Source organism: Argopecten irradians, chromosome 7, assembly GCF_041381155.1.
Source record: "Argopecten irradians isolate NY chromosome 7, Ai_NY, whole genome shotgun sequence".
NCBI lineage: Eukaryota > Metazoa > Mollusca > Bivalvia > Pectinida > Pectinidae > Argopecten > Argopecten irradians.
The window spans coordinates 23,495,797-23,511,602 of NC_091140.1; the positions used below are offsets into that span (position 1 = coordinate 23,495,797).

A 15,806-nucleotide genomic window follows, 5' to 3' on the forward strand; every position below is an offset into this window, starting at 1 on the left:
CCTCTAGGCCCTTGTGCATCTCATGTACATCAGCTCCATGTTTCGTAGCACTGGAGTTCTTCATCTCCCCTTTCTTAACGCAGATTATTAACAACAAATGGACTATGTTTTTCCACTATGTTTTTCTTGCCCACGAAATTTATGTCATTATCGTTAGAGAATACGAATCGTCAATTTTTTCTCGGCATATATCAACAATGTTCCAGGTTGACCATGTATTTGTACGAAGGCTTAAATTTCACCTCAAAATTGTATTTAATATGTTCCCATCGATGCTTATTGATCATGACAAAATTGACATAAAATACAACGATTGGGGCAATAATCTTTAGGGAATCTTGTTCCATAAAGTGGTTATAAAGGGATAGGGGGATATTATCTACTCGAGGGTCACAAAATGTTGAAAAACCCGATGCTTGCCGAGGTTTTTATAACATTTTGTGATCCCGAGTATTTTTCTCTCGTACCTCGACATATTATTGCAATTTTCTGTTATTTTTTTGCCATTTTGAATTAAATTAAAAAAAAAAGCGACTGCAAGTTAAATTTCCATACATGAAAATTACGTGATATTTTCAACGCAAATCACGTGGTTTGTATCTTTTAGAGTAAATTCAGCTTGATTTCTAAAAGAAATTGTTAAAATTGAGCTTAGAAAATAGTAATTTTATTGACGCTGTGAAACAGCTTCAGGTGACATGGGTGTATATCCCTACACCAGCCAGTATTACAAGTGTAGGTATGAGAGAACATTAGACTCTTTCTTATGTGGATATGAGGGATATAGATATTCTATCCGAGGGTCTCAAAACGTTGTTGCTTTTTTGCACTCCCTAGGGTAGAATATCCCTATCCTTTATACCAACGCATGAAAGAGTATTTTTCTCTCTTACCTCGACTTTTTATTGCAACTTACGACTATAATTTTCTTCTATTTTGAAATCGTTTCGTAAAAAAAGGTGACTGCAAGTCAATTTTCCAAACATGAAAATATGCGTGATACTTTCAACGAAAATCCCGTTGTTTGTATCTTTTAAAGTAGGTCTAGCCTCCTTTCTGGAAAAAGTGTTAAAATTGCACCGACGAAAATATAGTAATTTGTTGACGCTGTGACGTCACGAGGCTTTAGTGAATGGGTAGTCATGCAATACAACTTCTGCACATGAGTATATTGCTTTTGACCAGACAGTATTACACGTGTCGGTATGGAGAAATCTTCCTAAAAACACTGTCACCGGGCCATAAACCCACATTATGTTTTTTAAATAAAATAAATAACGAATATCGATAGCAAAGGTTGATCTATTGATTGGATTTTTTTTTTCATTCGTAAAAAATGTTATCTTATCACTGTAACCACGTTATTCCATTCTTGAATACGAAAGCGAAAGTATAGAAATGGAAAGTATAGTATGGAATTTTGACAAAAAAGTGTGTTTTATACACAGTGTAAATATTTTACTAATTATGTGATTGCATAGACAGATCACAGTCTATTTACAACTTCGGTTTTAAAATATTTTTACCAAGTTTAAGAACAAAGTCGTAACAATTGTTTTTGTTTTGTTGAAGAGCTGACAACTCATTTCTCCAAACGATGACAGACCAGGATATGAATAGGAGATTCAAGAAAAGAAGCGACATACCAAAACCCTGATAATGGCTGATTCAGAAAAGACTCTGAAAATCTCAAACTTTCTGAAATGTTTGAAATAGTTTTTAGATTATAAACAACAGCATGTTGATTATCGATTTTGTTTTGTTATTTTTATTTTTTAAATCAGATAAACCATTTTTGCATAGTAATGATCTTTCATCAGCAATACTAATGCAAATTATCTATAACTACATACTTTGCCTGATATCCAGTGACTTCGCTCATATAATATGTGGCTGAAATCACATTGTGACGTTATGACCTTCTGTAAACAATGATGTGACGTCAGAAGTCGAGGACGTCGTGACAAAATGGCGGACTCCACTGGATTATTGCAACACATTTGACGTGAGATTATTCGAAATGGAGGTTGTTGTAGTTATGTGCTAAAACTCATCTTAAACTTGTGTGCATATCATATGAGGCTTTATGAATCTCGTCTTGCCAATGCTCGCAAAAATAAAAACTTCTAAAACTCGATTTATAAAATCTCATATGAAAGGAAGATCATATGTATCTCAAACCTACTGTAATTATTTCCCAATTCTTAAGACCATGATTTGAAATCCTTATGATTTATGATCCTTCATTTGACATTGTGATCTGCACTTTGATTCAGTTCCCAATGACCTAATACAGTTTCATACATTGAAACCAGCGTTCTAAACCGTACTGCTGAAATCAGATTTAAATATTTGTTTAAGTTCCTTCTTTTAATCCATTGATCTAAAATCATAATGGTTTTTTCGTTTGCATACCTTTATGATTTCTACTCTTAAACCCCTGATCTGAAAACCTAAGAAAGTACTTACAATTAAATACCTGATATATTACATCTGAACCTGTGATCTAAAATCCTTATGAATTCCCATTTCCATATCCCTGATATGTAACACACTAAATCTAAGCCCCTGGTCCTGATATAGTTCCTCATTCTGATAATATTTACTTCACTTCCTGTCAGTCCATCAGTTTGTCGAACCTAAGGGAAGTAACTCTTATATCTCAGAATGATATATCTCTCTATTTGTAAAATTGACCTGAAACACGAATATTATTATTTTATCCGAGCTCTTGACGAACAGTCCATATTTACACAGCTTAAAGTGTTGAATCAGGTTTACTGTTTAAATCTACACTGTTGCACCAGGATTCAAGTAAAAGTTTTGCAATATTTGGACATCAAAATGTTTGTATTCCAAAAGTGTTCTTATATTTCACATATTCACTGTATAATGAGAACCAATAGTATCAATAGTAATCACAGTAATTACAGTGACACTAAAGTAAAAAGATTTTGGCGATTTAATACAATCTTGAAGGGGCTTTCCTTCATTAAAAATGGTTTTATGGCTTCGAAATCATATTTAATGGATACAGTGCCATGTATATATCTATGTACTTATTCAAACTAATCGATATTGTTATTTTAACACAATTCTACATTTGTAACACAAGGATAGACATAAGGTACTGACTGTATAAAGTCATTTAAATGAAAAATAAATGACCTACAATCTCTCTTGGCATATACAGATAGCGAGATCCAGCAATATTTGTTAAGGCTATAACCATTTGGAGGACCGCTCGGTAATTATTAGTTTACGGATAAGGATTATCACACATAAATCAAATGATTAGTATTAATTTTGTGTTTTGAATTTCCATGATTTCATTATATCCTAGTGAAGGCACTCCCCCTTAACAGGACCTGGTAACAGTGTGACGTTAAGGATACCGTTATTGCTTTTTATTTTCGGTTCAATCTATTGATTCCAAACCCTTTATTAGAGATTGTAATTTCAAAGTATGGAAAGTAAGCAGAATATGTTCACTAATTTTGAGGAGTGGGAATAGAAATAATAATAAAACAACAAAAACATTATACAAATATTGATTGTTTGTAGGTGAATAAGAGGAATGGTTAAACCTGGGAAAGGTGATATTCCCCGAGGTCGAAGGTCGAGGGAAATATCACCTTTCAAAAGTTAAACAGTTTTGAAGTAAGGGCAGTGCAATGAATAATTAAACAAACAAACAAGCAACAAATCAAGAAAATATCCATCCACGTTTCCTCAGAAGGTGTTGGTAGTACATGTACTTCTGTAACACTTCTTCACAATATAATCTTCGAACATACGGTTACTTTCAACATCTGTAAAATATCTTTCCTAATCCTACCATGCTGTTGTCTGCCATGTATGATTGGGTTATTGCCCGATGATCGGCAATGATCTATTTTGATTGGTCAAAAATGTTGAATACATGTAGACAGGGAATTCCATGTGTCTATTTATAACCAGATTACCGGATTTGCAATGTCAGCCTCAGAACAGGTGTTCATTGGTCTCAGGTTGATATTGCATTTTGTCAAGACCTGTCCGAGCGGTCTAGACCAATCAGATAACCGCAAAACTCACAGTCATATAAAAAAACCTAAAGTCGTGTATCATTTCATCACATTTATTGCAGTATTTAAGACTTAAGGCGACATTATTTCACTGACAAAGTTTTTTTCTGTGTCTTATTGTACTCGCCATAGTTAACTTTTCTGTTTCCTATGGCTGTTCTGTAGTCACACTACTGTCTCCATCTTTATGTTGACAATGGCAAGCCGCCTCTGGTATCATGGCGACAAAGTGTTGTCCATTTGTCGGTGGTTCAAAGAGAATGGCGGCTTTATTTAAAAGAGGACTTCATTTTTAAATTTTCCATCGGGTATCCTGTGAAAACATAAACAATTAAACAAATTAAACATTAGTACAGTCATTTTAGAAGAAACCTGTTTACATGCAATGCTATATAGACATTTTAGGAACAATTAGTATACATTTAATCATGCATAGTTATCATTGTGTTTAAGACCCACTTTCGTTTTTGTCACTGAAAATTTCTAGTTCATGTTGGAGTTTCCAGGTTTAGAAGATAACACAGGTGTAGTTAGATAGGTTATATAAATAGGTTCTAAAAATAACTCAGACAACAAAAAATATCGATTACGTCATTTACATACCCGATGAAAGTATGCATAAAGTTATGGAAATTACTAAACCAAATATGCATATCTTAAAAAGAGTCAATCGATTTCTTTGTTTTTATTAGTATCACAAATCGAGATAATATACGTCTCCTATGTAAAGATACATCTAATAAACAGAAGAACATGATTACAGCGGTTATATTCTTATCTTTACATAAGGGCCCAAAGGACTAAAAAAATCCAAAAATAATGGGAAGCGATCACCGGTCGTCAAACTAAATCAAATTGTATTACTAGACTATTCCTAAAATGGAATATATAGGCAAGGAAATATCTTGGTACAAATTCTGACAAACACTCTTCAACTACTACAAATAAGACTTTCTTCTGTTTGTAAATTATGACAATATCTGTGCGTGTGCGGCAGACATACAAAATATAGTTAATGTTTTATTAAAAATGTTCTATAAGTAACCTATAGACAGCCGAGACATGACGTAATTCACCTAACTGATCGGGGTATGTAGAGTTGACAGGTCAATCAAAGATCTCTGTTGAAATTTGTGAAATGAAAATCACCCACAGTCCAATATACTGAAAGCACCTGGTGAAAACTGTTCAGCGTTTTAGAATTAGAACCACAATGAGCACGCTGAACCTCTGTCCTGGAACACATATAGATAGAGAAATGGTTGATATCTGCCTAAGTGGTATAAACAAATTCTAAATTTATATCTACACAGACTTATCATATTTGTATGTATTCGGATGCAATCAACACACGAAGAATTAAAAAAGAAAATAATGCTCACAAATGTATGTGAGAAGCCAATGTTTTGATATCACCCTAAAGACCTAGTGCGTAGCCTGAGCTCGTTTTTAAAGACTCCGCCAGGCGGCTTACACACTATAGAGCGAACCACAGGAACTTATTTTTATATTAGAATTAGAGTTATTTTTCCTTTAACTTGAAAAATACTATTTGATGTGCCTAGCTGTTAAATGAAAAGCGATTGCCATTTAACATCACCAGGATGAACGAACTTTTGGGCAGTGGAGTTCATAAGCGCAATATCAACCTGTGGCAGCGACAGTGTTGAATAGTGAATCTTTAAAAACAAGTGTGGTATCATAGAGTCGATATGCTAAATACTGTATTTGTCAATCGTAATAGTGGACAATCAGATTGTATCATATGTTTGATTTATTACTGACTGACTTATTAACTGATTTACGTTATTAAGTATAGCTCATCTGTTTGTAATAATTCATAAAATATAAAGGCCGACATGCAACGTAAATGGTTAACGTTTGGTCCACATTTGATTTCTTTTATTTTCTCGTCACATATAGCTATATGAAATTTATCAGTGGTATCGAGGATTTTTATTATAAAGTGTTTGGCATAGGAGTCGGACAACTAACGACTAATAAAAGGTAATCACTATAGGCCAATTATACCACAAACCGAGAGATCTTAAACTTTCTATTTTTAATGCATTTTGTGGAATCTCTTGATAAAAGTTCAAAATTGAAAAAAAAAAAAACTTTTTACCTCCGATGCATATTTCTGTTTAAAATATGCAGATTTTATTATTATGATTTCTTAAATAGAAACTACTACATACTCTATTCTGTTGGTAAAGAAAACTAATTACTTGTAACATACATATCGTGTCTGATTTCGTCTATGTCGCTATGTGGGAATGCCAATCCCGTATATTTTCTTTAAAGTTCACGTACTGATACCCAATGCGTTATAATCATATCGAAATCTTTTACATGATTTGAAATAGATATGTGCATTGTACTACCATCATATGCATAGAAATTTCAACTCCAGTTCAAACTGTTTAATATTTATTGATGAAATCTGTAATAAAACAGAATCAACAGTAAGTGCTATAGGATACAGCATTATGGTATATCTATTCTAATTTGTATCAAATTAAAACGTTTAAAGTACGAATGAGATTTCGAAGTAATTTTGTGATGAGATATCAATGTACCTTTGTACGTTCACAAAAAATACCTAACAATGGTTCTAAAATAGATAAAATGTTATTCAAAATTTGGAGAGAAGAAACACTTCTTGACACTGAGAGACAATAATTGACCTTCTAATTTTAATTCGACTGAATAAATGAAATATGTTGAATTTTGAAACATTAATTCCATAAGATTACTCATCAAAGTAATATGACAAATCTGGCAAAAAACAATATGAAATACAATACAATAGTTTTTATAGAACTGCGGTGCTCTAACTCTGCTGTGATGAAAACTATATGTGCATGTTTTTATCAATAGATGCATTCCGAAATAATTATGCAATCCAACAACTACATTGCAAGATACTTGATTTCTATCCTTTGTCATGAATTCTGTAGCAAAAATGTATTTTTAAATGTATCATTTATGTAAGTAAATATTTTTTAAATATTTCACGAAATTCAAGTAATGAAAGTTGTTTCATATATGTGACAACTATTTTCAAAGTGCACTGAAATGTACCATTTTAACGCAAAATGAATTAAAAATATTCTCAAAGTACGCCATATTTAACGCACTCTGAAAACAATCAACAAATCAAAAGATAACATCCATGATAACTAGATTAACGACTATGGGCGATTATCGTTTATGTAGGGAAATCACTTTTTTGCAACTGGTCTGAATACGCCTGCATACCTTAGGTGATGTAATCCCTGCACTTAGCATATGGTCTATTCTGTAAATACTTTATTATGACTTTAACGCTAAGGGTCGCAAAATTAAAAAAAAAAAAAAAAAAAAAAAAAAACAATCTAAGACTCGATCCATAAAGTCTCATATGAAATAATCACACTATTAAAATACTTTATATCTGAAACCTTAAAATAATTCTCAACTCTAAAGCCATGATTTAAATTCCTTACATAAGTTTCTTCATTTGATCTCGTATCTGTACTTCGAGGCAGTTCCCAATGACCTGCTAATTATCTTCATCTAATCCTGCTAATTATCTTCATCTAATCCAGTGATCTAAAATTTTATTTTTTTTCAAGATGTTCATACCTTTATAATATTCTACTCTTAAAACTCTGATCGGAACACTTATAAGTCTCTACATTTCAACACCTGATATACACAGTTATATTCTTCATTACATCTGAACCTGTGATCAAAAACCCTTCTGCAATTTCAAACTCTGATCTGGACCTCTTATGTAAGTTCTCGTATGTAACTTTCTACATCTTACCACTGATCATAAAACCTATTTATACCATTCCTCATTCTAATATATCAGAGTTACTTCCCTTTGTCAGTACTTACGGAGTGAAACGAAAGGAAGTACCTATAATACATCAGTATACAGCTGTTTCATGCCCTTTCAGTCTACAGTCAAGACTCTTTTCCCGAGCTGTTGGAGCAAACCCGATGAACTGTTTCCCGAGGGTCAGGAAACAAAATGATATATTCCTCTATCTGAAAAACTGGCCTGAAACACGAATACTATAGTTTTCCTCTGGACACCGTGCATTTACACAGCTTAATACAATATTTATACAAATTATGTTTAAAAGAAATGTGAATTGATTTTGGTTTTGTATAAGCTGTAATTGGTATTTACCGATGATCTTATTCAGATATTCAGATGGAATAGTTAACAAATAGAATTGCATTCCAGACATTTTACTTGTTTATATCAAAACTTAGATTTCTCTTCTCTCATTTTTTCGTTGAAGGTTTTCGTTTGAAGTTCAAAGTACCAAAAGCGTTGAAATAACACGTTTTTTTCTGAATATATACATTTTATTATTTAAAAATACTATAACTATCACAGTTCCTGCTTCGTAAGCAAGGTCATGCCCTGGGTATTATTTAGGTCTCAAAAACAAACTGAAATCAGTCATGCATGACATGAATTAGAAGCTAAAAATGAAACCTTTACATAATTATTGTTGCACTAAGATTCACCAATGTGTTTTACAGTATTTTAACATTAAAATTCATGAATTTCTAAATTACCCCTCTTTGCCACACATGTAAGAAGAACCAACAATATTTTTACGCTATATTTCTTTGCCGCTTTATCCGTTAACCGTTCTGTCACTGATGGATACTTTGAAGCTAATAGTAACACGATTTTAATTAAATCAAGGTATTCTTGAGGGGGGCATTTTTTCATTTAAAATGATTCAATGGGTTCAAAAAAGACTTCATAGATACACGTATGTATTTCATCCATAACAATGATTACTGCAATCTTAACATAAATGCTACATTTGTTACACTTAAATAAGCATGATGTTGTGACAGTATTAAGTCACTAAAATCATAAATTTGACCTGAAATCTCACTGGGTACTTTCGAGTAGCGAGAACCAGCAATATATATTTAGGCGTAAAAAACAAAATTATTCCCCAGACATTATATACATAGTTGACTACCAGAGAAAGGACCAGCTATACGTGTTAACGATCTGACCATAACCCAGATAGTTCGGCAATCATTAAAGTACATATAAGCATTAAACCTCATATATTATAACTATTAAGTATCCATACAATCCATTGTTCTGGAACCTCTTTGTCGGAAACTTTTATTGACAATCAGTGGAAACTGTTTGTAAATGCCGATTTTGGGCGAATAATATTTTTTCCGGATATATTGTCCGGCAGACGTCTTCTATTTTTTACACGCCTTTAGAGTTGCGCCCCTTGGGTTGTCTGCACCGGAAATGGAAAATCTGTCGGGATTATTTTGGATATCAGCAAACACATTTTGGTTAATCTATCACCACTACTGTTAGCAACTACTGTGTAACTCAGCAAATCAAGATAGGAGACATTGGTATTCGGTAAGAAATGCATATATTTGATGATACTGATGAATAAACGTGAATTTGAACTGTTTACAAAGTGTTGGGTGGTCGAATTGACTGATTTGAATTTACGCTGATAAAACGGATCCGACAACATTAACCAAAATTGTGAGTCAACATTACCGAAATGAACAATATGAGTCAAAATGTAGACGGTAATGTTGAAGACCTCTCCAAGGTCGATGCAGACAAAAGGCAAACCGACGGTCAAGAACAAAAAAATATGATGGTCGAAACGTCCGATGCCCAAATAAATGATGAACGTTCGTCTCTCGAACGTCATGATCAACGTGTCAGAACTTTTACACAAACAGGAAGAGACTATAGTCTTGATCAATTAAACAACCATTATCAAGTTTTAAAGAGACTTTCTGATTATATTAGTGAAATGGTCTCGGACAATGTTTCAGTAAAAGTAATAAGCAAAAAGTACACGTCATGGATGCAAAACTATGAACTCTTTCTCCAAATACATGAACATTATTTACAAAGAGAGACAGATAATGATCAAAGGGACCTCTATACCGGATCGTTTATTGCCCGCGATGAGTTTCTCCGAGACTTCAAAGCTAAGATAGAGGAGTATTTCGTTAAAGTATCTGTCAGAAAAAGTCAGCATGAACAAGATGATGAAGATGATGAAGGTTCTCGTACTGGTAGTAGCAGGTCAACATCATCGAGCAAAATATCAGCAAAAAGACTGAAAGAAGAGCAATTAAAAATTGAATTATCAGCCAGAAAGCTGGCACTGCAGAAAAAGCGTGTGATTGAAATAGCCAAGGTGTCCTTAAAACTTCAGGAGGAAGAACTTCAATTAAACACAGATTTAGCTGTAGCCAATGCAAAGAGTAAAATGCTCAGTGACTTAGAACAAACTGACGCTAGTGAATGTAGGACACAGGCATTTGTTCCCCAAACTTACTACGCCAAACCCAGCATTCCTACCCCCGAACGTTATGTCGCGAGTGATAATAGCCCATTATTGTTGAACTCTATAATAACCAGTGCGCCTTTGCTCGGACAGAACACGACAAATCCTAGCGTACCATTCTTGTCGAGCCCTATTAGAACCAGTGCGCCTTCATTCGGGCAGAAGACAACAAATCCTGACGTACCGTTCTTGTCAAGCTCAATTGGAACCAGTGCGCCTTTGTTCGGACAGAACACGACTAATTATGACGTACCGTTCTTGTCAAGCTCAATTAGAACCAGTGCGCCTTCGTTCGGACAAAACACAACAAATCCAAACCGCGCTCTCTTTTCGAACTCTGTCGGACCGGTCGCGCCTACTACCGAACGGAATGATGCAATTCATGTCGAAACGCCTATTACGGATAACGCAACGCTTGTTAATTCAACAAAAGATGCTATAAACTCTGTTGTTCAACATCTGAGGAAACCGATGCCAGAGATTAAAAAGTTCACCGGTGATCCGCTCGAATATAGGAGGTTCCTTCGACAGTTTCAGGCAAAGATTGTCGCGAACACTGATAATGATGACGAGCGGATGAATTATTTAGAACAATTAACTTCTGGGGAAGCATACAAAGTGGTTTCAGGATTCGGACATCTGAGTGGAGATCGCGCTTATAACGCAGCTATGAGACAGTTAGAGGAGAGATATGGCGACAATGAGGTCACAGCGACTGCGTTCATTAAACGAGCTCTCGATTTGGCCTACAATACGTGCTGGTGACTCCAAATCGCTGGACGAGTTCGCATTGTTTCTTGTTGAATGCGACAATGCGGCGGAAAGCATGAATTCTGGGAATGTTCTGGAATACGCCGAGAACATTAAGCGACTTATGTGCAAATTACCTTTCCACATGCATGATAAGTGGCGCAATATTGTTTTCCGTAACAAAGAGATGAAAGGTCGTGTGAGATTTAAAGACTTTGTTACATTCGTAAAAACTGAAGCAAAGAAGGCGAACGATCCCACGTACGGAACCGCAGCTGTTAACGGCTCACAAAGTAGCAAAGTTCAAGCGAAACGCACTTCTAATTCCCAACCATCGAGAAGTACAGCAGTCTCTAACGCAGCTAACGTTGAAGCAACGCCCAAACCTACTGGACCTAGTCAAGAACTCAAGTGCACATACTGTGATTCTAGCTCACATTCAGTCGGTGACTGTTCTGGTATCAAGGCACTTGGCCTTGAAGACAAATATAAACACTTACGTGAGAAAGGCCTATGTTTTGGATGTTTGAAGAAAGGACACTTATCGCGAACATGTAGAAATCGACTTAAGTGCGCGACATGCAACAGACAACATCCTACGATTTTGCATGACAAATCGAAAGTGAACTTAAAACCGAAATCTCAAAGCGACGAAACTAATGTGAAAGGCGTCGTAAATATGAATTATTCTGCCGAAGAAGGTCGAGTAGGGGCCGGAGACGTTTCATGTGCTATGGCGATCATCCCCGTTAAAGTTAAACTTAAGAATCGACCTCATACCGTAGAAACCTACGCGTTCTTTGACTCCGGAAGCAGCGTATCGTTCTGTACGGAGCACGTAATGAAACAACTGGGTGGAAGTGGTAAAAAAAACTCAGGTTACTCTGAACACTATGGGTAATCCCTACAAAATGAACACTTACGCCTTGAATGGACTTCAAGTTTGTGACTTAGACATGGAAAACGTAGTCAGTCTGCCAAAGGTGTACACTAAAGAGGAGATGCCAGTCTCGCAGCACCATATACCGAAACATGAAGAAATATCGAAGTGGTCTCATCTGTCTGACATATCGATACCGAACATTGATGCGAACATTGGAATCATGTTGGGAAATAACGTCCCAGACGCTTACACCCCATTTGAGGTGCTTATCGGTCCGAGTGGCTCGCCTCACGCCACAAGAACGCGCTTGGGTTGGATCGTGTGGAATATCATACGAGATGATGCATCACAACTGGATGTGAATCGGGCAGAAGTTGAAAGCGATATCACGTTAAATGAACTTGTAAGAAAATCATTCAACCATGATTTCCCGGAGCGTGTTATCGACGACAAACGTGAAAACTCTGTAGAAGATGCGCATTTCCTCAGACAGGTAGAGGAATCTGTACATTTTGAGAACAGTCACTACTGTATAGCTCTTCCGTTTCGTGATCGCAACGTCAAACTTCCAAACAACAATGTGCAAGGCACGCAGAGACTCAAAGGCCTGAAAAATAAGTTGGTCAAAAACCATAAATTCAGATCGGACTACGTGAATTTTATGGACAATCTTTTGAGCAAAGGTTACGCAGAGCCAGTTTCTGATGATCAGCTTGAGAGAAACGACGGACGCGTTTGGTATTTGCCTCATCACGGTGTATACCACCCCAAAAAGCCTGAAAAAATTCGTGTCGTATTTGACTGCTCTGCATCGTACATGGGCGTATCTCTGAACAGTCAGCTCCTCCAAGGTCCGGATCTCGCGAATAAACTGCCAGGTGTTCTAATCCGGTTTCGTGAAGAAAAGGTGGCTGTCGTAGGTGACGTGGAGGCTATGTTTCATCAGGTGATCGTTTCACCAAGTGACAGAGACTGTTTGAGGTTCTTCTGGTGGCCTGATAGAAATCTCGACAAAGAACCCAAAATGTACAGAATGGTTAGTCATCTCTTTGGAGCAACCTCGTCTCCGAGCTGTTGTAACTTCGCGCTAAAATGTACAGCAGAAGAAAAAGGTCATCAGTTTGAACCGATTATCACGGAAACCATCAAGCGTAACATGTATGTCGACGACTGCTTGACTTCGACTGTATCGGACGAAAAGGCAAAGGCTTGGAAAAGGCTTAGAAAAAGATACGCTGGGGTTTCAGATAAACGTGAAAGACCAACCCCCTACACGACGAGGAATCCTTTCGATGGTCAGCTCGGTCTATGACCCTCTTGGTATCGCGTCGCCATTCATCTTGACCGCCAAGTCGATCCTACAGAATTTGTGTAAACAAGGAATATGTTGGGATGACGACATTACTGACGCCGATCTTCGCAAGTGGAGCACATGGATCTCGCAACTACACGAACTAGAAAACGTTGAAGTTGAGAGGTGTTACAAACCCAGTGACTTCGGAAATGTGACGTCAGTTCAGCTTCATAGCTTCTCGGACGCGAGTGATACAGGCCTAGGAATGGTGTTTTACCTTCGGTTTATCGACGAAACCGGTCGCATTCATTGTTCTTTCCTACTAGGGAAATCACGAGTTGCGCCATTGAAAACTGCAACGGTACCAAGAATGGAGCTTACAGTGGCTTCATCGGCCGTCAAGCTGTGTAAAATGATAAAGGAAGAACTCGGATTTCCAATCAATGAAACGTTCTACTGGACAGACAGTACATCAGTGTTGCGATACATAGCCAATAAGAACGCTCGTTTCCACACTTTCGTCGCCAATCGTGTATCGGTCATTCGTGAAGCTACAGAGGAAAATCAGTGGAGGTACGTCAATACGAAAGAGAACCCTGCTGATTGTGCTTCTCGTGGTCTGAGTATCGGCAAGTTTCGGCAGAATCTGCAATGGATCAACGGACCAGACTTCCTGTGGAAATCGGAATCGTAATGGCCAGAGTACCAACTGGACAAAACAATTGAAAACGATGACGCGGAAGTGAAACGTGTGGTGAACACCGCATCCTTGGACAAGACCAATTCATGTGAGGGAATGGACAGACTGTTAACGCGATTCTCGGATTACACGAAATTGAAAAGAATCACCGCATGGATATTAACGGCAATCGCAAATCTGAAAGCAGCTGTTCAACGGACAAAAGACATAACTGACCGTATAAAGTCATCTGAATCCAACACGCGAAACCGTGAAAAAATGATGGAAACAGCGATACTTGCCGATAGACAAAGTAGGTTGGCAGAAGCGCCAAAACAAGTGAAATCTTTGTTTCTGACGAGTGATGCTTTGAACCGATCTGAGATGGCATTCGCGCGGTATGTACAGCGAACAGACTTTCAAGAGGAATTTGAATCACTTCAACGTTGTGGTAAAGTAAATAAGTCATCGAAGCTTCGCGATCTGGACCCTTACATAGACAACAGCCTTTTGTGTGTAGGAGGAAGACTTGAACGCGCAGATATGTCGTTTGACGCGAAACACCCCATAATTCTACCCAAGGAATCGAGAATGTCTCAACTTCTAATCGAAGACGTACATCGGTCTGTTGGACATCTCGGGAAAAACTCAATCTTGACTGTACTTCGTCAAAGGTATTGTATTATCAGAGCAAACGCGTCAATAAAGCGAGTGGTGTCGCGATGCGTTATATGCCGAAAGTATCAGGCTCCGTATTCTAGGCAAAAGATGGCCAATCTACCCCGCGAACGTCTGGTTCCCGACGAACCACCCTTTACAAAAGTCGGAATGGACTTTTTCGGACCACTTGAGACTAAGCGTGGTCGTAGCTGCGTGAAGAGATATGGAGTGATCTTTACCTGTTTAAGTACGCGAGCAGTTCATCTTGAGTTAGCGTTTTCTCTTGACACAGACTCGTGCATTGATGCGATTCGAAGATTCATCGCACGTCGAGGGAGACCGGAGTTCATCAGGTCTGATAACGGAATTAACTTAGTTGGTGCAGAAAGAGAAATGCGAGAAGAGGTTCAGAGGCTTAATAGTGACAAGATTCGCGACAGCATGGCTGCAAAAAGAATTCATTGGGAATTCAATCCTCCCTCAGCTTCACACTTCGGTGGTGTGTGGGAAAGGCTAATCAGATCTGTCCGAAAGGTGTTACATTCAGTCATGCGCGAGCAACCCGTCCGGCTAGACGATGAAAATCTCAAGACTCTGTTTTGTGAGGTCGAGTCCATCCTCAATGGTCGACCAATTTCCGAGTTATCGAACGACGCGAATGACGTGCGCGCACTCACACCGAATCACCTCCTTCTACTTCGACCAGGTGAATGGTTCCCTCCTGGAACTTTCAAGAAAACGGACAATTACGTTAAGAGGAGATGGCGCCAAGTTCAGTATCTGGTTGACATATTCTGGACCAAATGGATCAAGGAGTATCTGCCCTTGCTTCAGAGCAGACAAAAATGGACTAAAACTGAGAAAAACTTGAAAGTCGGTGATCTCGTGCTAGTGATGGACAGTTCTCCTAGAAACGCCTGGAACATGGGACGAGTGCTCGAGGTTATCATGGACAACAAAGACACTGTAAGAATCGTAAAGGTTAAGACCGCCTCTTCGGTTCTGACGCGACCAATTCAGAAACTGTGCCTCGTTCTGGAATCTGATGTTTGTGACATGTGAGCACTCATGATTTAATGTGTAATATGTGAACTTTGAAGAAAAA

General features: G+C 37.3%; 3 protein-coding genes across 3 annotated transcripts; all 3 read left to right on the forward strand.

The window, feature by feature from the left end:
• The first annotated feature begins 11,261 nt into the window (after nucleotides 1-11,261).
• On the forward strand, nucleotides 11,262-12,086 carry LOC138327093 (uncharacterized). The gene has a single exon (XM_069273077.1). It carries the CDS (start codon nucleotides 11,262-11,264, stop codon nucleotides 12,084-12,086), a length of 825 nt encoding a protein of 274 aa, XP_069129178.1.
• Nucleotides 12,087-12,096: 10 nt separating this feature from the next.
• On the forward strand, nucleotides 12,097-14,056 carry LOC138327094 (uncharacterized). The gene is made up of 2 exons (XM_069273078.1): nucleotides 12,097-13,104; nucleotides 13,316-14,056. The coding sequence occupies exons 1-2, from the start codon at nucleotides 12,097-12,099 to the stop codon at nucleotides 14,054-14,056; spliced, it is 1,749 nt and encodes a 582-aa protein (XP_069129179.1).
• A 102-nt stretch (nucleotides 14,057-14,158) lies between these two features.
• Nucleotides 14,159-15,763, forward strand: LOC138327095 (uncharacterized). The gene has a single exon (XM_069273079.1). It carries the CDS (start codon nucleotides 14,159-14,161, stop codon nucleotides 15,761-15,763), a length of 1,605 nt encoding a protein of 534 aa, XP_069129180.1.
• Nucleotides 15,764-15,806: the final 43 nt, after the last annotated feature.

What these genes read in the sequence shown, in the direction of transcription:
- LOC138327095 (XM_069273079.1), top strand. Translation starts at nt 14,159, where the DNA reads ATGGACAGACTGTTAACGCGATTCTCGGATTACACGAAATTGAAAAGA.
- LOC138327094 (XM_069273078.1), top strand. Translation starts at nt 12,097, where the DNA reads ATGAACACTTACGCCTTGAATGGACTTCAAGTTTGTGACTTAGACATG. An exon ending in AACCCAAAATGTACAGAATG is followed by an intron (nt 13,105 to 13,315) that starts GTTAGTCATCTC and finishes CTGGGGTTTCAG; the next exon opens with ATAAACGTGAAAGACCAACC.
- LOC138327093 (XM_069273077.1), top strand. Translation starts at nt 11,262, where the DNA reads ATGAATTCTGGGAATGTTCTGGAATACGCCGAGAACATTAAGCGACTT.